The sequence below is a fragment of the Danio aesculapii genome, chromosome 2, assembly GCF_903798145.1.
Source record: "Danio aesculapii chromosome 2, fDanAes4.1, whole genome shotgun sequence".
NCBI classification, from domain to species: Eukaryota; Metazoa; Chordata; class Actinopteri; order Cypriniformes; family Danionidae; genus Danio; species Danio aesculapii.
In genome coordinates, this window is record NC_079436.1 from 10,724,662 (window position 1) to 10,752,221 (window position 27,560).

At 36.7% G+C, this 27,560-nt stretch overlaps 1 protein-coding gene across 4 annotated transcripts in view; it reads right to left on the minus strand.

The window, feature by feature from the left end:
- Nucleotides 1–24,632: 24,632 nt before the first annotated feature.
- Nucleotides 24,633–27,560, minus strand: part of fgf12a (fibroblast growth factor 12a) — a 122,197-nt gene continuing 119,269 nt past the window's right edge. For all 4 annotated transcript variants that reach the window (XM_056472614.1, XM_056472607.1, XM_056472599.1 and 1 more), the window contains 2 exons: nt 26,858–27,056; nt 24,633–26,020 (listed from right to left, as the gene is read on the minus strand). In XM_056472614.1, coding sequence (XP_056328589.1) covers nt 25,905–26,020; nt 26,858–27,056 — 315 coding nt within the window. In that variant the 3' untranslated portion in view covers nt 24,633–25,904. The remainder of the gene's footprint in view (nt 26,021–26,857; nt 27,057–27,560) is intronic.

Below are 27,560 nucleotides of genomic sequence, written 5' to 3' on the forward strand. Positions count from 1 at the left end.
CTTATCTTAAGACACACGTGGGCCACTTTTGGCAAATATTCAGCACAGTAAGCTCTGGCAAATGAGGCTGTGAGCCTAATGTGGCCCAGAGAAAGTATGGCAAATGTGGCCCAGAGTAGGGTCAGTTCTGGTTCATTTGGTTGAATTCTGCCTGATATGTGGTATTGCTTTGGAAATCTGATCTGACAAACGGGAACGGACCACCCTAGAGCCATCATTCCATTCAGTATGTGGTTCAGATGCAAGTGTCTGGTGTGGGCCGGGTCTGGGCCAGAATAAAAGCAAACTGTGGCCCAGAATAGAGTCAGTTCTGGTTCATTTGGTTGAATTCTGCCTGATATGTGGTATTGCTCTGGCAATCTGATCTGACAAACGGGAACGGACCACCCTAGAGCCACCATTCCATTCAGTATGTGGTTCGGATGTAAGTGTCTAGTGTGGGCCAGGTCTGGGCCAGAATAAAAGCAAACTGTGGCCCAGAATAGGGTCAGTTCTTGTACATTTGGTTGAATTCTGGCTGATATGTGATATTGCTATGGCTTTATTGTGGCCCAGATCTGGCAAACAGGAGCAGACTGCCCAAGAGCCATCATTCTGTGTGGTATTTGGGCCGGATTTAAGTGTCTGGTGTGGACCGAATTTGAGCCACATGAATTTTGCTAGCTGTGCAAAAGAATATACAACAACAGATCTATTGTAATTAGATGAGACACTGAGATTATGATAAGGGTGTAATCATAATCTAGATGTGGAACAAAAGAAATGCCTCTTAAAATATGTAAATTAACCGTACTAAATTTGATATGCCATAGAGAATAAATGCGGCCTTGTGCATTTTCAGTGTTATCAAACCTGCCGCCATAGTTTACAGCAGGAAATAATGACAGATTACACTGTCAAACTGACATGACTGAGCGTTGACATTGACAGTAGAATTTGTCATTGTAAATGGATTACGTGAAAACTAAACTACAAATTCCCAGATCTCGGCTAAACTTGAGGGGAAATCGAGCCTTTGGTGTGTTGTTTTCCCACACTTGGAAACAATTTCACAATCTATATTTTTATGTAAAACCGTTATCTGTCATTGTTTACTTATTATTTGTTTTTTAAGTCTTGAGTGCTTTCTTACAGGAGAAAGAAACACATAAAGATATTTTGATGAGAGCTGAAAACCTGTAACAATTTTTTAGATGTCAGTGGTTGCAGGTTATAAATATTTCAGCTTTTATCAATTAATTTTCTTTTAGAGGGAGAGTAATTTTACATTTTTGTGTGAACTATCCCTTTAAACGAATTGATTCTCAGTTGCTTTTAAGGTTATAATTAGGGCCAGACAGAATCTGCCGACATTTTTTGCCATTTTTGCACAGAATTTTGTTAAAAATCTGCGGAATAATTTTGGGAGTATTGTAACTTAAACCTTAATATATGAAATTAAAAAATAATACCTTTTTAACTTTTATTTAATGTTTACAATGCAAATCCAATTAGATCCACTTTATTTGGTAAACAAAACAAGTTTTTTTATATAACAGATCTACTAAAAGACAGAAAATATTACTTTACACACTGTATATAGTCAATAATATTGCTGTAATTAATTTAAAAACGGAATAAATATAAATTTACACATATAAACAATCAATGATGAGCTAAAAATCTGCGGAATTCTGCACACGCAGATTCCATTTGGGCCTAGGTATAATGTACGTAAGCATCTCAGTAGCAAAAATTCATTTTGAAATGTAACATGCAAAATATTCAATTATTAATTTTCAAGTCTCTTTATTCATCAGGGGTTGCCACAGAAGAATGAACAGTCAACTCATCCAGCATATGTTTTCACAGCGGACCGTCGTCGCAGCTTGCACCTTTTGTTTAAATATGGTGTTCTCCACCATTCAGAGGAATTTGTGGGTACAAGAGAGATCTCAGGTCTGGTGGGAGCAAATTGTGGCGGGCTTTAATGAGGAGCAGTGGGTCTGAAATTTTAGGATGAGCACACACACGCTCTTCCTTCTACGTCATTAAACCGCGGAGAAGTACATTGTCACAAGTTTAATGACATACAAAAACGGAATTCCTCATTAAATCCGGTCTGCCTGTTTATTTGAGAGTCGCATTGTCACATATCTGATTTATTTCCACATATGAAGGAGACCTGAAACCGATCTCTGAATATCCGAATGCATGCGAAAAATTCACATTTAACTGGCAGTGTAAACAGGGCTTTAGTTTATTCAATTTACATATAGCACATGTCTTTGGACTGTGGGAAAACCCAGCGGAAACCCAAGCGAAAATGGGGAGAACATGCAAACTCCACGCAGAAACGCCCAGCCGAGACTCGAACCAGTGACCTTCTTGCAGTGAGGCGACAGTGCTAACCACTGAGCCACCGTGTTGCCCAAAATGGCTATTTATTTATTTAAATTAGCTTTCTCCGTGACGTGTAAATTTTGGTGCAAAGTAAAAATGAAATTATATAGTTTACACTTCCAGTTTCCAACCGCAGCTTTATGCAAATTTCATACTCATTTTAATGCTTCTGTGCAAAATAGAAATAAAAAACATAATTTACATTAAGCGTAAATTTAATGCTTTACAGACTGCTAAATTAAACTCAAAATGTATTACCCAAATTAATTTGTGTGTAACATAGTACAAGGAGAAATTTATATAGAGCATTTTGAGGGATGTAAACAAAAACAATGGCCCCAACATATTTCCTATTTTATATTTGTATTGCTTCCGAGAATCCAAAAAGAGCCACATATTGATAATTAATGTTATGATAGCTGTTTTAACATCAAGTTATGATTGAATTACAGTTATGAACTAGTTTGATAATAAGCAGGAAATGTTCACGGACCAATGACATCACATTGACATGGTCTATATGACAAAAGGATTTTTGAATGGATCAAAATGAAACCACCATCTTCCTTTTGCCAGCAGAGGGAGTGAATGACCTACTGTTCATTTGAAGATAAAACGACGGTCATTTTCATCTTCTGAAAACACATCTTCACACGATCGATTTCAGAACAAAGAGTATGTGAAGGCTCTTTATAGAAAATAATTGATCTATTGTAATTAAAACATCCTGAGGCACCAGTAATCACGATTAGAGGAGATAATAACTATGAAATAAAAGAAGTGCTCCTTTAAATATGCCTAATTGGATTTAAACGTCTTTCAAAACAATATATGGAGCAATTATTTTAAGGATATATCTAAATATAAACATTGTGGAAGATGCTATTAGGCTACTTCTTAAGCGGTGTCCTTGTAGGAAATGCATCTTTTAGAATTAGTTTTGCTGTATACATGTTTAAACTTCAATTAAACAGTAATTTCACACGACATCTGCCTATCTTATTTGAATGAGCCATGGTGTTGTAGTCGGTACATGAAATCATTTTGCCTATAGATTGTAAAGACCATTTCGTACTGCCAAAAAGATTTTTTTTCCGAGCCATGGCATGCTTGAATTTCTTAGAAACTGATTTCGTGAATTCAATGTATGTGGTTTCTCTTAAATTTAGGATCTGAATATCATTGTCTGCTGTCATGCTATTCTAATAAAACTACAAGAAAATTCGACCAGGAATTTTAATAAATATGAAAAAAGAGGAGCTGCATGTCTAAGTTTTAGACTCTTCTAAAGCATATACCATAACGTGTTTGCCGATATTTAAGAAACATGCTAAGTGAACATATCTGAAACACAATGCTTAAATCAATGCTAATGCTAAACCTGCATTTGCGTCGAGTCGTCATCTTCAAAGGGGCCAAATAAAAAAAAAACCTCTTCATTATTTTAAATTTGAACTGCAATACCTAGTTCAAACACAAGGTCCTACATACTGCACCTTTGAAGGGATAATTCACCCTAAAAACGTAAATGCTGTAATCATTTACTCTCCTTCAGGTTGTTTCAAACCCATGTTAATTTCTTTGTTCTGCTGAATGCAAAGGAAGATATTTGAAGTAATGTCAGAAATCTCACTATACATTTACTCCAAAAATTGGAAAAAATAAATACAACCCCAAATCAGAGAAAGTTGGGACAGCATGGAAACACAATTAAAAAAATAGTGATTTCTAAGTTTATTTTAACTTGTATTTAATTATAGACAATACAACAAACTTTAATAACGTGTTCATCATGATTTTTATTTTTTATTATTTATTAATTTTTTTTTGTAAAAAGTGTTTTATGTGTAATTTTGTCCCCTTCAAGTCTTAATTGGGAAACAGAACGGAGTCTTCGTTGTCGCATTTTGCACTTCAAAATGCGCCACACATTCTCTATTGGAGACAGGTCAGGACTGCAGGTAGGCCAGTCAAGTACCTGTATCCTCTTCCTCAGCAGCCAGGACTTTGCAATGTGGGCAGAATGTGGTTTTGCATTGTCTTGTTGAAATAAGCATGGATGTCCCTGGAAAAGAAGGCAGCATATTGTGCTCCAAAATCTCTATGTTCTTTTCAGCATGGTGCCATCACAGAAGTGCAAGCTACCTTTGCCAAAAGCACTGACACAACCCCATACCATGACAGACCCTGGCTTTTGGACTTGTTGCTGGAAACAGTCTGGATGATCCTTTTCTTCTTTGCCCACACTCGTCCATTTCTCCCCAAATATACCTAAAATACTGATTCATCTGCCCACAGTACATGTTTCCACTGTGTGATTGTCCATCCCAAATGCCTCCGAGCCCAGATAAGTCAATGGTGCTTCTGGACACTGGTAACATAGGGCTTCCTTTTGGCACAGTACAGTTTTAACTGGCATTTATGAATGTAACTACATATTGTGGTACTTGACACAAGGTTTGCCAAAGTAGTCCTGAGCCCATGTGGTGATATGGCTTATAGATAAATGAGCATTCACGGTTGTTCAACTTAGGCTTGCGCTCTTGTCCTTAATGCACTGAAATTCCTCCAGATTCCTTGAATCTTTTAATGATGTTATGCACTATTTAAGGTGACATATCCAAATGTCTTTCTGTCTTTTTAAGGAACATTGTCTTTAAATTTTTCAATTTTCTCACGTATTTGTTGGCAAACTGGCGATCCATTTTTTGGATGCTGCTTTTGTACCAAATCATAATTACAATCACTTGTTGACAAATCACATCATTTAACCAATTTACCCGATTACTAGCCCTACATTGCTCCTGTCCCAACTTTTTTTGAAACGTGTTTGTTAAACAAAAACAAAACAAAACAAAACAAAAAAAACTCTAAAAATCATGAGGAACACATTAAATGTTTGTTGTTTTGTCTTCAATGAAATACAAGTCAAAGTAAATTTAGATTTTTTTCTGATTTGGAGTTGTACTATGGGAGCAAATGGGTCATGATATCAGTTTGGTTGCTTACATTCTTCCAAATACCTTCCTTTTTTCAGCAGAACATGACAATTATAAAGGATTGGGACAACCTGAGGGTGAGTAAATGACAGAACTTTTATTTCTTTAATAACACAGCGGAGATGATGAACAGAGCTGCAAACAAGTGACAAAACTAATGAGTAACTATGGAAACTAAAATGGGGTGAAAATGGAAAGTAGGTCAAATCAAACAGAAAATGCAAACTTTATAACTGACCATAGGGTGTGCCATCCATCATTTTAGCTTTCAGACGGCAGGGTGCTGGCAAGCCCTCACGTTGCTGCCCGAATGTGCCCTTGAAGCAAAACATTTAACACAACCTTTTTTGACTTTGAGGTCTTTTCCTCCAAGTTCAAGGCATAATAAAATGTAAATATGTAAATATAACAAAATAGCTGATTAGCTGTTCAGCTACAAATCAGAGCAGAAGAACAATAACTGATGCGATGAAAATGAGATCAAACACAATAAATCTGGATGTAATTTTGCACATTTCTTAAATATTTGCAAATGATATGGATTCATATATCAGATTTGCATGAGAAAATCTCTCTGTGGTGAGGGAGAAATACAGTGAAAATGATGCAGCTCTGTTTATGCTTTGTATGTGTGCAGCACTCGTTCTGATTTCTCTTTGTGGAGTGACGATGCAGATACTGCCCCCTACAGGTAGGGAAAGATAAGGCAAGGCAAGTTTATATATCACATTTCATACACAGCGGCAATTCAAAATGCTTTATATAAACAGGAATAAAAGAGACAAGTGTATAAGAAAATAAAAACAAATAACAGTGATTAAAAACCGATTAAAATGTGTTAAAAACAGGTTATAAAAGAATGAAGAAGAAAAGTGGTGGGCATAATAGTTGAAGGGCGATTCACCCTGCTTTGACTGAACTCTCAGAATTTTTTGTTTATATGATCTTAAACATCTGAGTGATCTATTAGGTTTGTATTCAGTGAGCATATCTGTAATGTATTGAGGTCCTAGGCCATTTAGTGATTTATAGAAAAGTAATATTACTTTAAAATCGATCCTGAATGTAACTGGGAGCCAGTGTAAAGACCTGAGGACAGGTGTGATGTGCTCTGATTTGAGGGTTTTGGTCAGAATCCTGGCATCCTGTTCTGGATGAGGCGTAACTGTCTGACTGAATTTATGGGAAGGCCAGTGAGAAGTCCAGTACAGTAATCCATTCTGCTGGTGATAAAAGCATGAACAAGTTTCTCTAAGTCTTCACTTCAATTCTTACAATGTTTTTGAGATGAGTATGCTGATTTAGTTACTGCTTTGACATGACTACTGAAACTCAGATCTGACATATTACATTATTTCATGATGCAGAACAAATGACCTTCATGAAGTTGGCCCCCCACCCAACACAAAACTTTGGCAAATTAGTCTCATTTGATTGTGTTGGTTTGTTTTGCAAAAATATTTGTCTGTGCTGGTTTTTGGTTTCGGTCATGCAGTCCCCCACATGCTCCAATTTATCCAAAATAGTATTGTTCGTTTGTGTTTCGTTTGTGCAGATGAAAGTTCCATTTGCGCTGTTTCTGTTATTAAAATGCATCGATAGATCTGACATTTTGGTACAGGGTAGCGCTCCTTTGAAATGTGGGACCAAGCTGCAGTGGAGGACTGTGGCCATTTGGAGCCCAAGATATATGCACATATACACGTATATCTATGATCGGGCGTTTTCCCGGTGGTAAGTATGCAAATATTTTTTTCAATTATGAAAATTTGAATTTGACATCACTTTTCTACATGTGAATAAGTGACCGCACGTGCATTGCCGACAAATAGCATGTGTTTGTGTGCATGGAAACGTATTATCTTCCCTACCTAATCCGTGTCTTGAAGTACACCCCCTCTCCTGCTTTCACTTCTCATTCTAACAGAGGAAACGATTCGTTTGTGAATGAATCTCCGTGATTTTAACGACTCATGTGAACCATCAACATCCCTGAGTCTCAATTTGAATATCCACCTTTCTAATCTAAATGGTATATAACATTTGTACCATTCACTTATTTAGAGTGAAAAGTATGCACTTGGAGGCACAGGCGTGGTTATGTTATCAGGCACCCTTATAAACTAGCCGTTACTTTGCATTGCAGCATCTTGTTATATTTCTTTTACATTTTTTGCAGATTTTATTCAACAAAACTAGCATAAGACTAGAATTTAGTGCGAGTTGGTGCTACTTTACCTTAAGGTCAGTGCAGTAACAGACTGTATTATTATCAAAACTTGTTTAGCACTAAAGTTCGTAATATACAAAAACGTAAAAAATGAAATCTTCCCCATGAAATGTTCTGCCTTTATGCTTTTGTTTTCTTTGTTTGCTCATTACTACACCTGTACACAGCGCTAAAGTCCAGGATCTTCACATTGGCTTTAGTCTTGACTAGTGCTGTTGAATGACATTTATCTTGAGAGCACTGTACCAAAATGGCTGTGATACTGACGCATGCTCAGGGTCCATTTCCGATATCTAGTGTATATCTGTATGTTACAACTACCTGAGCTAGTAACTGAGATTTTTTTTTATTTATTCATTCATTCATTTTCTTTTCGGCTTAGGCCCTTTATTAATCCGGGGTCGCCACAGCGGTGTGAACCGCCAACTTATCCAGCACATGTTTTATGCAGCAGATGCCCAGCTGCAACCTATCTCTGGGAAACATCCATACACACTCATTCATATTCACTATTCACATACACTACTGACAATTTAGCCTACCCAATTCACCTGTACCGCATGTTTTTGGACTGTGGGGAAAGCGGAGCACCCGCAGGAAACCCACGCGAACGCAGGGAGAACATGCAAACTTCACACAAACGCCAACTGACCCAGCTGAGGCTCGAACCAGCAATCTTCTTGCTGTGAGGCGACAGCACTACCTACTGCGCCACTGCATCCCCTGACTTTTTATTTAACTTGATTTAAATTAAATCTCTAAAATGTAAATATCTCAAACTGACTTCATATATTGTGGTACAAGTTACATCCAAAGTGGTTTTAGGCTTTATTAAAAAAAAATACAACTTTATTCAAAGGCAACTAGTTTGCTTAGCAAGTCAAGTTACATTTTACAGTGTGTATATGAGCGAGCAGAAACAGGCCCTGGGCAAAACGCAAGCAGCATTACATTTACTGGACATTTCAGTTTCTTATTCACCACAAATATTGTGTTTGTAAGTGAATTTGTCCTGAGGGCTGTGGCTTTGTGGCAGAAAACTGCTGAGCTAACTATAAAAAAGCCTGTTTGTTTACTCTTTTGGGTCAAGCAAATAATCTATCTTCAACTGAATGGAAAGACTTTTAACATAGGCTACTTAAGCAGAGTAAAAGTGCTGTTGTTTCCAGCATCAGTAATCGGCTGTCTTTGCACTTTACTTTTAGTCCTATCAGAATTAATGTATCTAATTATATTCAGACGAAAAAAAAGTGTTCACATACTCGTAGAACTGGTGATGCATGATATTGGATTTTTTGGCTAAAGCTGATAAGCTGAGTGTTAATACACAAGTGACAGGTTTGTGATTTATTTATTTTTTCCTCCTAAATGTATAGCTGCTGATCAAATCAGATTTGTGATTTTATGACATCAATTACTGCTTAATTCCGAAACAGAACCAACAATATTTGTGTATTTCGCAATTATTTTAAGCTAAAATAGCAAAAGGGGCTTGCTAGTCTTGCACTTAGGAGACATAAGCACACATTGCCTATTGTAAGACCACAAATATGACATGGCATTAAGGACAGGGTCACTATGTTAGGAATAAAATACATTCTGGAGGTGTCATCCTAAAATAAACGCATTGTATAAGACTGAAGGGGTTTATTATAAAACAACCGTCTAGGATTTACTCTATCCAACTTATTACACAGCTGCTTGCCATAAAACATACAAATTTGACACAATACATTGATCTGAGCCATAATAGTTTATTAATGATTATATGAAATGCAAAGCTGACAGAAACAAAAACAGTTAAAGCTGATGGAGTATATGCTAACCTGTGCATTATTCAGTCACAAGATGGCGCCAAACAGTCAAAAACGCAAAGCTGACAGAAACGAAACCACTTGAATGAAGCATATTCTAACCTCTGTGGTGCCAACTTAGTGACTTTTCAGACCCCCCTCTAGCGACAATTCTAATGACTTTTTTTGGTGTTACTGTCGAGTTTTATAGACTCTCATGTGTCTGTACTGTACCATTCCTTCTCTTCTCAACGAGCTGCGGGTGATGCAGTCAACCCCATCCCTGCCTCAGAGCACTCACAGGCGGCCCAGTCCTCGTACACAGTCTCCCTCCTACGGCCTGAGAGCAGATCACTCCTCTGCGTACCGACGGTAGATTATTTAGCACAGAGTGTGAGGTATTTCCCATGTACAGTCAAACTGAACTGCTTCTCCTTTGCTTAAAATTTAACAATTTAATTTGAATGTTTATTCTTTTCTTGTTCACAAACACCGATATTTTAGTGAGTTTCGAAACTTGTCCGAGTTTATTATGTCTGAGAGATTAATGCAAGTTCATTACACATCTATATTGATATACTGTATTCAAACAGTAATTAAATTTAGTTAAACTGACATGCATATATAAAGCGTTGTGCTAAATACCCTTTATTAACCATAGGCTGTTAAACAAACAAAAACGGTTGGATGTGATGACGTCAGTAATGATCAAATTGATGTATAAAGTAATCTAGAGACATTTGGCGACCTTCAGGCAGAGCTTAGCGCCTTTTCACTGAAAATAGTTCCCAATACTATCTAACCAACGTATTGTTCATTCACAAAATGGCGCCAAACTGTTGCAAATGGTCAAAAACAGTGAAGTGAAAGACAAGAAGATAGATATGTGGATGTAATTATATGGATGTGAAAGCCTATTCAAGGTCAACTGACGCTCCCTGTTGAGTCTGCTATTAGCCGCTGTTATCTAGCAGCATACCTTGGAATGTCATCATTGACCAGTTATAATCCCATAAAGCTGTTTAATAATAGTAAATACTAAAGGCTATATGCTTATTTTACGTGGCTGCCGTTTTAAAACAGGAAAGCGAGGCTGCGGTGGGAAGAAACCCGGAAGTATAGGATCAACACTGTAAACATTGCAACAACATGGTGTGGACTACAAACCTCCAGCTGTTGCCGCAATTTCAAATATGGTGTAAACATCACTTTAATATCATCCAGTTAAGTTGAATTTTAAACAATTAAAAGCGTATTAGGCTTCAAACAAATCACAATTAGGAGTAATACACTTAAGTGTCCTCTTAGGCTTCAGTTCATGACACTAGTTAAACACCGTGGGGACACTTAACTGCTTCAGCTTATGTAACCTGGTGAGTGATAAACAATGCAGTTCTCTGTAGCACACCCTCGTGTTGTCTGTAATAGTGTTGTCCTGATACTGACATTTTAAAAACATCCATTTCCCGCTAACATTTAAGTTCTTCTTTAAGCTGAGCACGTTCTTAAACACTGCTGATTTGGTCAGCAGAAGGTCATCAGTTCACCTCTCTTCACCGAGTGCAAAAATAAATACAGGGACACTAGAGCATTTTAAAGCCGCGAAGATCAGTCAATTGCTTGTCTGTTTGCACTACATGTAGGTGAACATCAGTGAAGTGCAGTGAACTGAAGACCTTCACGGCCAATCACAGTCATTTCTGGATTGACTCTAGATTGATTGCCCGTATATATCTGATTTAAATTTAAATGAGCAGAAACAATCGAACAGGATTTATGACATTGAGTAAAGTTTTTAGAAATGATTTCTTCAAATCTAAATCACCATTCTGACGATAATTCACTTCAGGAAAGGTCAGACTGCTGATCTTATTTTAGCACTCCTGGAAGCAAGTGAGTTATTACAGGCTCATAATCAACAAATCATCTTATCGACAAGTCACATTGCATAATTTACCAGTTATTACATTCTGATGCTGATGTTTATATTTCAAGCCACAGTATTCTGAAAATATTGTGTATCCTACTTTCTAACTATGCATTTTCTAAGAGCTCTGACATGATTCGTCAATCATCCCTATTGATATTCAGACCCCAAAAAACAAACAAACCACCATTGCAAGTGTAGTTTTACTTTTCATTCATTCATTCATTCATTCATTCATTCATTCATTCATTCATTCATTTATTTTCCTTCGGCTTAGTTTGTTATTTATCAGGGGTCGCCACAGCGGAATGAACCGCCAACTATTCCAGCATATGTTTTACGCAGCGGATGCCCTTCTAAGTGCAACCAAGTACCAGGAAACACCCATACACTCTCGCATTCACACACACTCTCATACACTATGGCCAATTTAATTGATTCAATTCACCTATAGCGCATGTCTTTTGGACTGTGGGGGAAACCGGAGCACCCAGAGGAAACCCACACCAACACGGGGAGAACATGCAAACTCAACACAGAAATGCCAATTGGCCTCAGTCAGGACTCGAGCCATCAACTTTCTTGCTGTGAGGCGACAGTGCTAAACACTGAGCCATCGTGCCACCCTACTTTTATACAAAAGTTCTGTAAACTAGCATTAATATGTTGATATCAATAACTTATGTTTTGAAGCATGGTTTTGTACCCGAATGAATCAATATTAATTATATAGTTGTCAATAGTTCAATGATTCACAAAATTGTTATTCGTTAATTGAATTTAAATAAGTGAATCATGCTTCAGTTGGGTTGCAAAACTTTACTTTCATGGATCATGGTGATGTTTTCACTGACTGAAATTACTATTGTTGACTACATACTTTTAATATGTTGAGTCCTAACATCCGCGGTAAATGTCTGAACTTTCCATCACTACTGTGTATTTAACCTCAGAAGCAGGCTTGCACACATATTGTACTTAAGGCTGCTATCTTGTGGGTTGTTGTATTTGAATTTGAGGATGGGTAGATCGTAGTGGTCATGTGTCCTCTGAATACAGGTATTTGTTCATTATAAGGGAGACTAGTCAATAAATCATGCTATAACCATGTTGTATTGTCTTTGTTTTGCCTTACAGAAATTCTCTCTCTCTAAATAAATAATTACAGAGTCCGCTCAGATGAGTGGGCGAAGTCATTGTTATAATTATTTTGTCAAATTAACTAGAAGTTAATTCTGAATATTCATAATTAATAATAACTTTGTTATTATTGATCATTAATATTCATAAATTGAACTAAATTCCGCTACAGAAGTTATGGAAATTAAAAATGCAAAACAGGAAATACGTCCATTGTTTTAGTTTACATCCCTCAAAATGGTCTATTCCATTTCAGTTGGAAGTGCACCACCATATTAAATTCATGGTGACTTTAAAAAGATTCACCACATAACAAATGGATTTTCACAAACAGTAAAATGTGCCAGAGCAGTCTGTATAATAGTTATCTAATATACAATGCAATATCTGCATTAAAAAGGACACATTTTTACCATCAGTCACAGTGCTGTCTCCCATGCGCTGTCTTACTGCAGCCCCTGAAGGTTTCTCTGCAGTTATTTTAGGACATGGTCTCTCCATTAGGTTGTACTCTTGCTTTGTTAGCTCATGTCATGTTTTCTGTCATCATATGTGATGAATGTTCCTGCGGACTGGGAATATTGCGTAATTCTGCACGTACTGTAGGTGTCCTAGCAGTGAACCCCCCCCCCCCCCATTGTTTATTTAGTATAACACATCCCACTCACAGACATATGCCTCGATACTATACGTGATGCACTGTAAAAAAAAATGCTGGGTAACACGCAATTGATTTGTGTTGGAACAGCATGAAGCAATTAAGATATCCTATTTTTTTTATACATTTAAGGGGATTGAACATAAAAAATATTAGGTTGTCCCAAAGAAAACTCAAAAATTGTCATTTTAAATAAGTAGTTTGAACAAACAGCAAATAATTTTTTTGAGTGTACTAAGCTGGAAAAAAAAAATGTTGCTGAAATAAGAACAAAATCTTGAGTTTTTATTGCAAATCATACACTCGCGTTAATATGCAACAGCCCACCGCATTCATATTCAACTGGGCAGTGTTTGGCAAGTTACTAAAAGGTAATTACTTACCAATTACTCATTAAAATTCTATTTAACTTTTTAAATTACTTTGTCTGAAAAGTGACTTAGTTACTTAAGTAATTTAATTGACTAAATACAAAAAAATCCCACACAAATCTCTACACATAAACAATAGAATTTAAACTTTGAGTCCTTTTCCAGCTCCCTTTAGTTTATTATAATTATTATTATTATTATTATTTTGCAATTATCACTTAAATTTTAACCAATATATGTAGCAAAACACAAAATGTTTCAAATTAATGTCACATATTTAATACACACCATATATTAACATTGTTTCTGAATCATGTGCAATTGTCGAACAAATAAAACCTTTATAATCTGAAAACCTGAATATTAATAAATATATTTTTACCATTACTCTGACTTTGTACCTTATATTGTCATTAAAATAACTCTCAATTATCTTTTGCTTAAGCATATGCAATTTTCTTGATAAATGATAAATGTTCTTTAGGTTGAAAAATAAAATTGCAATGCAAAATATATATTGCTCTGCTTCTCTAAATTAACATAGAGCTATTTAATTTTCTTGCAGTGAGCAAGTACATCATATGTGACTGTAATAATATTACCAAAAAACAAAAAGTAAAACCTTCAGCTGAAAACTAATTTAATTACAGTAACTAGTTACTTTGTAATTGTAACACAACAGTGCTGGACAACAGAGGTGCGGATCCATGTGCAGTTTATTACAAGAATGGTCAGACAACAACGGTCAACACAGGGACAAACAGATGTATACAGGAAATCCAGAATTATAGTCAAGGTCACAGGCAAAGTGTTCAATACAGGATAAACAAGAAACAATGCAAGGGTCAAAAGGCATGGCAAGACAATACATGGAAAATGCTTTGTGGTGTTACAGATTAACAAGACTCAGCAAAGTCTGTGTGTTTGTGTGCTGTATATATTCACCTTATTCTCCGCGTACGAGCGGGCGCAGCCATTTGAATAATTTTGGCTCGAGACTTCCAGTCTCATTCACTTCCATTCATTTTTAGACGTTAAAACAGCTCGTTTTGCTGCTTGGTGTTGCAAACTGATATTTTCTTATTATATTATTCTACTTTGTCTGTATTGTCGTACAAACACTTGTTTGTAGAGTAAGTAGTTTGACCGTTTTCTGCCATTTATTATTTCTAGTCATTTTTCCCATAGGCAGCTGAATCGGAAGTTCTACAACAATCGCAAAAACGCGCGCACTACCGCATTGAAGAATAAGGTCAATATGGTCCATGAAATCAGTCTTTGAGCAGCTCCCAGCTGTGTGTGTGTGTGTGTGTGTGTGTGTGTGTGTGTGTGTGTGTAATCAAAGAAGAACCGGGACAGGTGTGAGTGTGTGATGCATGACAGGATTTGTAGTTCCTTTGGTGGCAGATTTGTGGCAGACATTTACTATATTGACATTGATTCTTAATCACAAGTAAATGTCAGACAAATATAACCTTTATAATCTGAAAACCTGAATAATCAACTATTATTTAAAACTATTACTATTATTTCCTTTTTTTGCTTAAGCATATACAATTTTTTGATAAAATATAAATGTTCGTAAGGTTTAAAAATAAAAGTATGCAAAATATTTATTACTCTGGTTGTCTGAATTGGTTAATTACACACAGTATTTAAGCAAGTATATTATGTATGACTGATAAAATTACCAAAAAAAAGTAATCTCTTACTTTTTCAGCAGTATTTTAATTACAGTAGCTAGATTCTTTGTACCTCATTCATTCATTTATTCATTCAAGTTCCTTTTATTCATCAGGGGTCACCACAGCGGAATGACCCGCCAACTTATCCAGCATATGTTTTATACAGTGGATGCCCTTCCAGCTGCAACCCAGTACTGGGAAACATCCATACACTCATTCACACACATACACTACGGACAATTTACTTCATTCAATTCACCTATAGCGCATGTCGTTTGGACTGTGGAGGAAACCCGAGCATCCGGAGGACACCCATGCCAACACGGGGAAAACATGCAAACTCCACACAGACATGCCAACTGATCCAGCCGGAACTCGAACCAGTGACCTTCTTGCTGTGAGGCGACAGTGCTAACCACTGAGCCACCATGTCGCCCTTCTTTGTAACTAATTACACCCAACATTGCTTCTGATCTACTAAGCAATACACAGGAAGGCATTTCCAAGAGAGAAAAAATCTGGCACATACTGAAGTCTCTCACATGGCAAGGCTTTCTGCCTTTGATGCTCCGTTGCGTTGAAGATCTAAGAGAGCAAGCTAATCACGCTAATTGAAAAGAGACCAATTATTTCTGAATGAGGAACTTGATGTTCCAAGACTGCAAGGGTGTTCCCGTGCCTCCTGAGAGTGTTTGGAAGAGGATAAACAAAACCCGGGCGGGCAATCCCTGTAGATTAAGATCTTCAACCCAACGACAGACAGGCGAGCATAAAAATTAAAACATGAGAGACGACGGATCAATGCGAGAATGACAGGACGGAATAGCAGCATGAATGCTTAGAGCTGCAGTAGATTTAATCGAATCGATATTCTTCAAGAAAGGAGGGTATTTACAGGCAGGCAGCACAGTCTTTTTTTTTTTTTTTTTTTTTTACAGAGCTCAGAGGACCTTGGTGTACACCTATGTTACAATCGCACTGACAGAATCAGATCAGCGTGGCTTTGCAGTTATGTAACTTGCAGATATATGATAGATCAAAAAATGTCAAAGTTTTCAAGGATGTTTCCAAACTTCTATGAGGAGTATACATAAAAAGAGCAAAGGGAGAGAGAGAGAGTTTTAGTACAGGGATTTTTGGTACAGGTGGATGTTAAATTAAGTTGCGTCTTCTTTCTGTCTCTAGCAAAAACGTACTTTCTATCATTTTCTTACACACAGAAAGATGGGATGGCTGAAATCGCCTACTACTCAATAGGTATTGCATTTAAATTCAAATGTACTACTCGACCATTAGACAGGTACATGTGAGTGAATGGAACACGGACGTACTACATCCACCATGTGTTATTATCACGTAACCTACTCCTGTCAGTCGCTTCACTCTCATTCATGAATTCTCTCGCGATGAATCATGGGATATCGTAGCGTTCATCAAATGCACACTTCAGAATCTCGTCGGAAGTAGTTGGTCATCTGGGTACTTCTCGCATAAACATAGTTTTCTATGATATTTTGTATGGCAATGGCCTAACAAATAACATTTTACCTTAATTATTACATAAATGTGTCCCCCACTCTCAATCATGGAGCAGTCCAGCCGTCAAATCAGATGAAGATTTAGTTTTAAAAACATAGTTTAGTTATTTTTGTTGTTGTTGTCTATTTATGTTAAAACAAAATTAATCATTTTGAAATGTATAGATTGCATTAATATAACAATGTATAAAACAAGATTGAGTGATTATAGGAATAAATGGCAAAACTAAAAAAAAAAGGTGCAAATTAGGACTATTGGCTAAATTGTTTTGAGCCCCCAAGTCACTAAATCCATCCCTTTTTACAGGAAACTGTGCAGTTTTACTTTCTGAATAAGCTCATTTTCTATTATTCATAAGCCTTTTGAAAAATCGGCAGTGTCCTCAGTATTCTCAGTGTCCTTGTAATACTTGTCTCATACCCATGCCATTATACACATTCATCAGAAACACATACACACTTTGATATTGGTGATTTAAGAGGACTCTACATAGGCATAATGTATTTTATTCAGTAAAAACCGCTTATTATTTAACCCTACCCCTAAACCCAACCATCACGGAAACCTGTGGCAAATTTTGGATGTCAAAAAAGACACCATTAAATATGATTTGAATATGATATGAGATTAAGTCTTTTGAATTACAATGACACAAGTCATGTGCCCATAAACCACCTCAAGATTGTAATCCCTAGGTCATACGCATGACATTATGTAAACCTCTTCAACATTCCCTAGATCAGTGTTTCTCAACCACGTTCATACATTCCAATGTTGTTATATACATGCATGTCCTCATAAACCTCTTCAACATTCCCTAGGTCATACCCATGTCATTATATCAATTTGTCCTCACAAATCTCTTCAACATCCCCTAGGTCATACCCATGTCATTATATCCATTTGTCCTCATAAACCTCTTCAACATTCCCTAGGTCATACATACCCATGTCATTATATACATTTGTGTCCTCATAAACCTCTTCAACATTCCCTAAGTCATACATACCCATGTCATTAAATACATTTTTGTCCTCATAAACCTCTTCAACATTCCCTAGGTCATACATACCCATGTCATTATATACATTTGTGTCCTCATAAACCTCTTCAACATTCCCTAGGTCATACATATCCATGTCATTATATACATTTGTGTCCTCATAAACCTCTTCAACATTCCCTAGGTCATACATACCCATGTCATTATATACATTTGTGTCCTCATAAACCTCTTCAACATTCCCTAGGTCATACATACCCATGACATTATATACATTTGTGTCCTCATAAACCTCTTCAACATTCCCTAGGTCATACATACCCATGTCATTATATACATTTGTGTCCTCATAAACCTCTTCAACATTCCCTAGGTCATACAGTACATACCCATGTCATTATATACATTTGTGTCCTCATAAACCTCTTCAACATTCCCTAGGTCATACATACCCATGACATTATATACATTTGTGTCCTCATAAACCTCTTCAACATTCCCTAGGTCATACATACCCATGTCATTATATACATTTGTGTCCTCATAAACCTCTTCAACATTCCCTAGGTCATACATACCCATGACATTATATACATTTGTGTCCTCATAAACCTCTTCAACATTCCCTAGGTCATACATATCCATGTCATTATATACATTTGTGTCCTCATAAACCCCTTCAGTATTTTCTAGGTCATACATACCCATGTCATTATATGAAGTTTTATAAATGTGTCCTCGCAAACCACCAAAACCAACACGTATACAGACACACAGAGACAGAGTCATGTTGTTATTCTCCTCAGAGACTTGTAATGGTTTATCACTGCCATTAGGTGTCCATATGTACAGTGCGAGACTTTGAAAACAAACTGTGAAACAGTCTCAAACGTAATCTCAATTTGTTTCCCACAAAAAAGAAAAGAACGGATGATCTTGGCTGAACGCAGTCCTCCTCCTCCTCCTCTTTCTCCTTACAGACAGTGGAGAAAGTCTGTTTCCATGACAACAAGGAGAATTAAGGGCAGAGAATTGCAGTCCTAAAATGACAAGTGGTTGTGCTGCTTGAGTGCGTTAACTTTCACGCTGATGTGACTTATACCTGCACTTACCTGTAGCTGGGAACAAAATTCGTCAGTCTTTTCAATTTTCCTTTTAAATGTTGTAAGGAAGAGTTGAAATTCAAAGTTGTGAAGATGCAATGCAACATTAAAAGCCATATTAAATTATGGATGGACCTCTGACTCACCACTATGATGAGTAATCGTTTGTTGTCATAACAGGGTTAATATTTTATTAATTCTAATTTTACATTTGTATTTTTTAAGTATGTACAGTGAAGGTCAACATGAGATAATAAAATCTTCATTTCCTTTTTCACAGAACTCAGAGGACTTTGGGGTAAACCTACAGTATGTTGCGATCACTGTGGCTTTGCAGATATGATAGATCAAAAATGTCAACGTTTTCAGGGATGTTTTCAATCTTGGGGACAATGTTGCTCATCTCCTTTGAGGGTGGTTTATGAGGACTCAGCATAAGCATAATCTTAAAATCAAAAATGCTTATTGTATGGCCTAACCATACTTACCCTTGTTTTGAATGTCAAAAAACACCCTGTTGAGATAAAATTGATTAGGACAAAAATCTGAAATAATGTAATCATCATTCACTGAGGCAATACTATGCTATTGGAACAGTTTTGCAAAACAGAAATGGAATTTTACTCCACACTAGTCACTCACAGTCATCACTAGTCTCCCTCTTTCTGCTCTGATGGGATCTGCTTTTCAGTCTTTTCCCCAATTGACTGACTGTGGTGTTTTTTAGCCAAACTTTGTTGCCAAGTACTTTTTAGGTTTACATCAGGACTCTGGGTCTGCCATTTCATTATTCAGCTTTAAGGAACTGCTCTACTTGTTTTGCTATGACAATGGGGATAAAATGTTGTCTGATTGTGTGATGAGCAAAGTAAAGGAACATTTGTTGCTGAAGGTGCATCTGATAAACATTTGCATTCACTCTGTCATGTATGCGCATTAGAGACCAAACTCCTGCTGCAGAAAACACCTTTAAACAAGAAACTTCACATTCATTTTACTGACGATTATATACACTTTGGCTTCAGTCTTTCCCCCCAGTTTTATGACAAACCTAATGTTCAGACCCAAATAAATGACACCATTCTCTATCCAGAAAAGCTCCCATTGCAAGACATTGCAACCCAGGCTCATTTTGAAAACGTAGCCCTAAATACATTTCTGGAGAGCGCCAAATACTTCCCAGGAGGTACTTTTTTTTTTTTGCAGTTTTTGTTTTCGCGAATCCACAAGAAGCTGCTCTGTATGCTTTTTCAGATCTCAAATTTCTCTCGCGAGTGACATTCACACCTGCTCTTCTCGTGTAAATCCACCAGAGGCTGCTGTCGACTGACTGACTGACCAATCACCCCCGCCCACCCCTTTCCCTAAACCTAACCGATAGTGTTTTAAAAAGCACCAATTGACCAGCGCCCACCCCCTTGCCTTAACCCAACCGATAGTATTTTCAAAAGCAGCCCAGAAAAAGAAAAGCCCCCTGATTTTTACCACCTTTTCAAATCTTACCAAGTTTTCACCCTGTTATTTACTTGTTTGTTTTATTTTTTGCTTTTGTTTTTGTCTTACCTGCTTTCTACAACCGATCTTTGCCGAACTCAAACCCCGTCGTTGTAGTCAACTCCTTCTCTTCATCTCTAGTCCGCCGACATACGCGACAAGCCACTGGACAAACTGTAGACATCGGGAAAGATGTAAGCGATCAGCTGGTAAGCGTGAAAAGGAACAGCGTCATACCACGTCATAGCGTTCGTTTTAAAGACGAAATGCAGCCATACCTTCCTATGGCTACATAATTTGCGATCTCCAGAAATGTATATAGGGCTACGTTTTCAGAATGAGCTTGTGTTCTTCCTGTTAATGAAGGTACATACGCGGAGATACAGATCTTTACCCTGTTCAGCACTCAATTACTGCTGGAGTGTTGAACTGATTGCCCATTGAGATTCTCCACATTATCATGTCCTCTACTGCACTTGTCTTTCATGAAATGCTAGTGTTTTTGAAGGACTTGAATAAATGTCATTTTTAAAGATGCAATTTTATAGAAATCACAGACACATATCAGTGATTCAGTATGTACATTTCATAATATTAAAGAGGTTTAATATGTATTAATAAAATCAGAAACTCACCATTTCGTTGGAGTGCAGTGAGTGCGCTATTCTGTGCTTCTGAATGGCTGTATTTAAACTTCTGTCGTGTTTCATCTAATGCAAATTGCTTATCACTGCAAATCTCGTCACATAGCATGTTACAATGTCACCTGCTCACCTAATGTTACGTTCGCAAGATTTATAATATTTGCTAATTAATAACCTCATGTAGACATTTAGCCTTGTAAAACTTTATATATTGTCTGGATTGGTGTTGTATATTATGCTACAAAAACCTTGTAATAAGCTGCCATCTATCTATCTATCTATCTATCTATCTATCTATCTATCTATCTATCTATCTATCTATCTATCTATCTATCTATCTATCTATCTATCTATCTATCTATCTATCTGTCTGTCTAAGTCACTTTGTTAAACTGTAGCGTTGAAGTTTCAACATCAATAGTTGACAGAGCAGAGGTCAGGCTCCCATAATGCAATTCACAACCGTAAATAAACTGAAATACTTAATTAACAGATATTTTTACAGTGTATGGATGAATGGCTCATTCCTTTTGGCCTTCCTTTGATTAACCTGCTGTAAGAGGGTTTCATTGACTTGAGAACAGATCGCCATCTTGCAAACTCAGTGGAAACTATAAAGTTTGGCTGCCAGTTAAATAGAGTTTGGCAGATAATTAAGGAATTTGTCACTGGGGGCCGTTTGGTATCTGAAAGTGTTTGATCACTGTTCTTTTTCAAAAAACCCATTTAAGTTTTAAACCGTGCTTGAGACTATTTGTAACTCGTGAAATATGCTTAAGCTGCCTTTTCACTCCTTCAAACCGCACTAAGCGGTGACCTCTAACATCACTTGGAGCCTTACTATATAATTTCAGCTGACAAGTGAATAGTTTTTCACTGCGTTTTCAAATTCATTATTCAATCATGTTCCCCATGCTACTGTAAGAAGTAAAAGACAATCAAAAAAGTTCAACATTAAAGGGTTAGTTCACCCCAAAATGACAATTCTGTCATTAATTACACACCCATGTAATGGAATGTCTTGTCAATGTTTTTGGAACGTCTCAGGCTTGTTTTGGTCTGTGGAGGATAAGGATGCTCTCAGATATCATGTAAAATACTCTGTGTTCTGAAGATGAATGAAGGCCTCAGGGGATAGGAATGGGTGTCATTTCTAAATATGACAAAGTTCGCTTTTGGGTAAACTAACCCTTTGGGTTTAAAACCCAAAAAGTTGAGGTAACTCAAACCGTTTGAGGAAACCAATTGCAACAAACCATTTAAGTTCAAAAACTAATCCTAATGAGTACTGTGAACTTAATCCACTGGAGTAAACGAAGCAATTTGAGCACAGTAAAACCCAATAAATAAAGAGAACTGAGTGCTGTAAAACCCAATAAGGCAAATCAAAACGTTTGAGGAAACCGATTGCTACAAACCATTTGAGTTAAACTAATCTTTATGAGTACTGTGAACTTACTCCATTTAAGTTGAAGTGATGAGGTATTTAACTCATTACCATCAACACTGAGTTCAAAATTCGTTTCAAATGAGGAGAATTAACTTTCAGTCAATTTTGAGTTAACGACACGTTTCATTTGATAAAGTTGACTGTTGGGTTTTACAGTGTATATAAAGTTACCAATAAATACTCAGTATACATTTCTGGAGAGCACAAATTATGTACAGTAGCCTGAGTGATGCATGGCTGTATTTCGTATTTGAAACGAATGCTATGGGGTGATATGACACAAGCAACAGCTTCTGTTTCTTTTCGTGCTACCAGCTGACCGCTTACCTCCGTGTGGATGGCTTTTCTGCTGTTTCCAGTTTTTCCAGTGGCTCGCCACATACATTGACGGACTTGTGACACAGATGACCACCATGATGGGGTTAAAGTTCAGCGAAGAATGGTTCCAGAAAGCAGGTAAGACAAAAACAAGGCAAAAAATAAAATAAACAAGTAAATAACTGAAATCTGATCTGAAAATGTGGTAAAAATCAGGCTGCCGTGAGAGCTTTTCTTTCTCTGGATTGTTTTTTAAAACAATGTCGGTTGGGTTTAGGGAAGTGGGTGATCGGGTCAATCGGTGCATTTGAAAACACTATCGGTTGGGTTTAGGTAAAGGGGTGGGCGAGCCATTTGGTACTTTTGAAAACACTGTCAATTGGGTTTATATAAGTGGGTGGGCGGGTCAATCGGTGCATTTAAAAACACTATCGGTTGGGATTAGGTAAAGGGTTGGGCGGGTCTATCGGTGCTTTTGAAAACACTGTCTGTTGGCTTTAGGGAAGGGGGTTGGTAGGGCGATCGTTGGATCAGTCAGTTAACAGAAACTTCTGGTGGATTTACGCAATTGGCACCAGGCACGTATGATACTCGAGAGAGAAATTTGAGATCTCAGGTAGTTTTGTGAAAACAAAAACTGCAAAAAAAACATAGCTCCTGGGACGTGTTTAGTGCTGTCCAGAAATGTATATTTGGGTATGTATCAATAATGAGCCTGGGTTGCAACTAACATTTGAAAAAACTTTTGTGCTGAATTAAAATTTTGTCTCAAGTTTGTCTCAAATCTTTTGTGCATATCAATACAACCAGGGGGGAAAACATAAGTCTGCACTGTTAAAATTTCCAGTAGAATCTACAGTAACTTACCGGCAGCAGTTTGCCAGTAACTTACTGTAAATCAATTACAGTAAATATACTGTATTTACATTATATACGTCTGCATTTATCTTGTATTTACAGAATTGTGTGTATATCTTTACTGTAAAATATGCAGTAATTTTCACAATGCAACTTCTAAATACATTAACATACACTGTAAATGCTGGGTTCCACACAATTCCTTCACGTTGTCCTAACACAAATTGATTAAGTTAACTTAATCGTTTTTGAAAATTTAAGTGGATTAAACAAAAAACTATTAAGTTGCCCCCCCCCCCCCCCCAATCCTTAAGAATTGTCCTGTTTCAACTCATTTTAAATAAATTGTTTGAACAAGCAACAAACATAACATAACTGATATACAGTAAAATACAGGTCATATTATGATTAAATACAGTATAATCACAGTCAAACTGAACCATGCTTACTGATCCCTGCTTAATTTCACGTCAATTTTTCTAGTTTGTTTTGTACATTGCAATCAGAATCCATTTATAACATTCGATTTCAAACATAAATACTGCAGTTGTAATTACACTGGAACCTCTTAAAGGTGCAGCATGTAAGTTTGACACCCAGTGGTTGAACTAAGTATTGCATTCTTGGTTCAAAACACACCAGGTTGCCAGATTGACGACACCAACAGGATTGTGCCTGATTATCGAGCCTAAAGGCTGATTTAAATAATGTTCTGATGGCACGTGATGGTTATAAATCGTACCATTTCGTTGGAGTGCAGTGAGTGCACTATTTTGTGCTTCTGAATGGCTGTATTTAAATTTCTTGTCATGTTTCGTCTGGTGCAAACAGTCAAATTGCTTATCACTGCAAACCTCGTCACGTGGAGTGTTGTTAGAACTCGGGCTGACAAGGTAACCTGCGCACCTAACGTTTACATTCGTAGTAATATCATGGTATTTTTATGCTTTAGAAGAGTCAAAAATGTACATACAGCACCTTTAATATACAATTACTCGCAAGATAACAAACAAACATGCAGTGACACCGAGCTGAAAGTTTTGAAGTATCATACTTTTATTCTTAATCAACCCTAATATCACTTTGCGTTGTAATATCAATGCATATTTTATACATCTCATTATTCATAATGCATATATGATAAGTGTTCTGTTAAAGGTGAAAACATCTGCAAACATGAAAAATAAAGAGTTCTGTTTTTGTACACAGCGAAAGTTAAACACTCCGGTGTTTGCTTTTCGGGGGAAAAAACAACAACTGATCTATACAATCTTTCCATTGCATGCCTGTTTTTACACTCTCCCGTACTCGTTTGACTACAAACACACTTTTTCTGAGGACTCATGCATTTGAAGTCTCTTAGTTTTTTTTGTTTGTTTTTTTTTCGTCGTAGCTCATTGCTGCATATTCGGGCACAGCTCTCATGCCATATTATTTTTATTTTTACTGGAAGACTTTTTGAATCCTCCTAGTCCACAGTTCACCCACTCTGTCCAGGCCGACTTCCAGAAAACACCCTCCGTAGGGAGCAAAACAACTGGCCTTCATTGTGCTTGTGGACTGGACAGGGCTGGTGGCAGATTCACACTTCGAGGACTAAGGGCTTCCTGAGTTTCTTGTGGGATTTTGGAGCCAAGTATAACACTTATGCTTGTTTTTGGGTGCGATCATTAGGGGTCCGTAGTACTAAAGAAGCTCCGACTGAAACCGTGTTGCAGTTTTGAGGTGCACACACACACACGCGCACTTAGTGTACTTGTGCTAGACATACTGTACTGTATGTGCGTCAAATGACTTTCTTGAAGAAAGTGCATGGATGTTACCTCCTAGCAAAAATGAACAAGCTCCAAAAAAACCAAGCGTACATTCTGTTTTCCCACTCGACTTGAGTCATAAAAGTGCATTCAACTCTCAGGTAATACCGATGAATTAATAAATAAATAACTAAATAAAGCTCTGCATAATATCCACAAAAAGAAACGACAGTAATGAGCAAAGATCGAAACATTCAATAATACATGAAGAGCATTCGCATGAAAATTAACACGTGAGAATGTTCTGAAGCTCAACAAAGAATATCACTTCAGCTCTGAATGAAACGACTGCCCGCTGGATTTATTATTATTATTATTCTTTTTTAAATTTTTTGCATAAAATGTTGAGTTCAACTCCGTCTCGTCTCTGCGTTCTTCTATAAAGGTTTTCTCAGGCAAGAGATCAGTGTGTCATTTCTTTTGTCGTAGCGTGTGGTATTATTCCCATTGGTTGGAGGCGCGCGGGTGGAGGGGGCGTGGAGACTGCAGCCTCCTGCTATGTGGAGTCCTGGTTGACCACTTTGCCTCCGTTCATTGTTGGGGTTCCTGAGCTTTTCCTGGATCGCTGTTTCTCTTCAATCTCATGCAGTGAAGGCTCTCGGTACATGCAAACTGCAATGCGCAAAACATGGCAGAAGATTAATGCTTCTGAAAAAAATCTCGTTCTTTAGCTTAAAGAGGTGGTTCACTCAAAATTGAAAATTCCGTCATCACTTACTTGCTTCAAACCTTTAGAAGTTTCTTTCTACTATTAAAACAGATGAGAAGATATTTTAAAAATAATCACTGAAAAATAAGCACTGATTTCCATAGTATTTGTTTTTACCACTTTGGATGTCAGGGGTTACAGGATTTCTTCAGAATTTCTTCGTTTGCATTCAACAGAAGAACGAAACTCATAAAGGTTTGGAGCCTCTTGAGGGAGAGTACATTTTTCATTTTTGGGTGAACTATCCCTTTAAGATTATTTTTCATACAAGTTACTAATCCACAGTGCATGTTATTTCAAAGTCTTTTAACTCAACTTTTAATAATTTTTCCTAATATTTGTCAAGATTTGTGCTGTATCATCTGACATTTAACAAAATGGTGTGTGTGTGTGCGTATATGTATATATGTATGTATATATGTATGTATGTATGTATGTGTGTGTATATAAATAAATAAATATATAGAATATATATATATATATATATATATATATATATATATATATATATATATATATATGTGTGTGTGCGTATATGTATATATGTATGTATATATGTATGTATGTATGTATGTGTGTGTATATAAATAAATAAATATATATATATATATATATATATATATATATATATATATATATATATATATATATATATATATATATATATATATATATATATAGGTAGGCATAGATTAATTTTTTTTATCTAGATTAATTTAATTCTAGAAGAAACACAATACCTTCAATGGGTCTTGGTACAAAGTGTGATGAGGGCTTGGTTTTCTTTACTCGATTCCCTTTCATGACCTGACCCTCCTTGGTGAGTCCCAGAAACCAGGCTCGACCTGACTCCTGCTGACGGTACATGGTGGATGAGTAGATGACGTAGTAGTTCTCAAACACAGACTCCTTGAATTTACACTCAGGTGTGAACATCTCCTAGAGGGAACAACAGACAGAAAAACAAACATTTTTTTCACATTATTACTGGCATTGAAGGTTACATGGTGAACCCTTGACTACTATCAAACATTTTATTCTATAAAAGTAGAAAAATTGTTTGCTAGATAACTGAAATGCTCTTCAAAATGGTTCTTCATTAAAACACTTCACTGAACGGTTCTTTTTAGAACCCAAAATGGCTCTTCTGTGGCATCAATGGCTATGTGTACATGTATCCATTTTCGTCAATCCAATTGAATTGAATCTGATTGCAGATCTGTTTACCTGTACAATGAAAAAAATGATTTATTGGATTTAATGATTTTGTTTTAAGGTAAGCAGTAGCAAACTAATAGTTGACTGATAATTTATATAGGCTGAATTTAAACAAGCAAACTAAAATCAGTAATGTTAAGCTTAATTTGTTTTCAAATTCAGCCCATATCAATTGTTTGCAACCGCACACCTTAAAAAGAGTAAAGCCAAGGATTATTTTGTTCA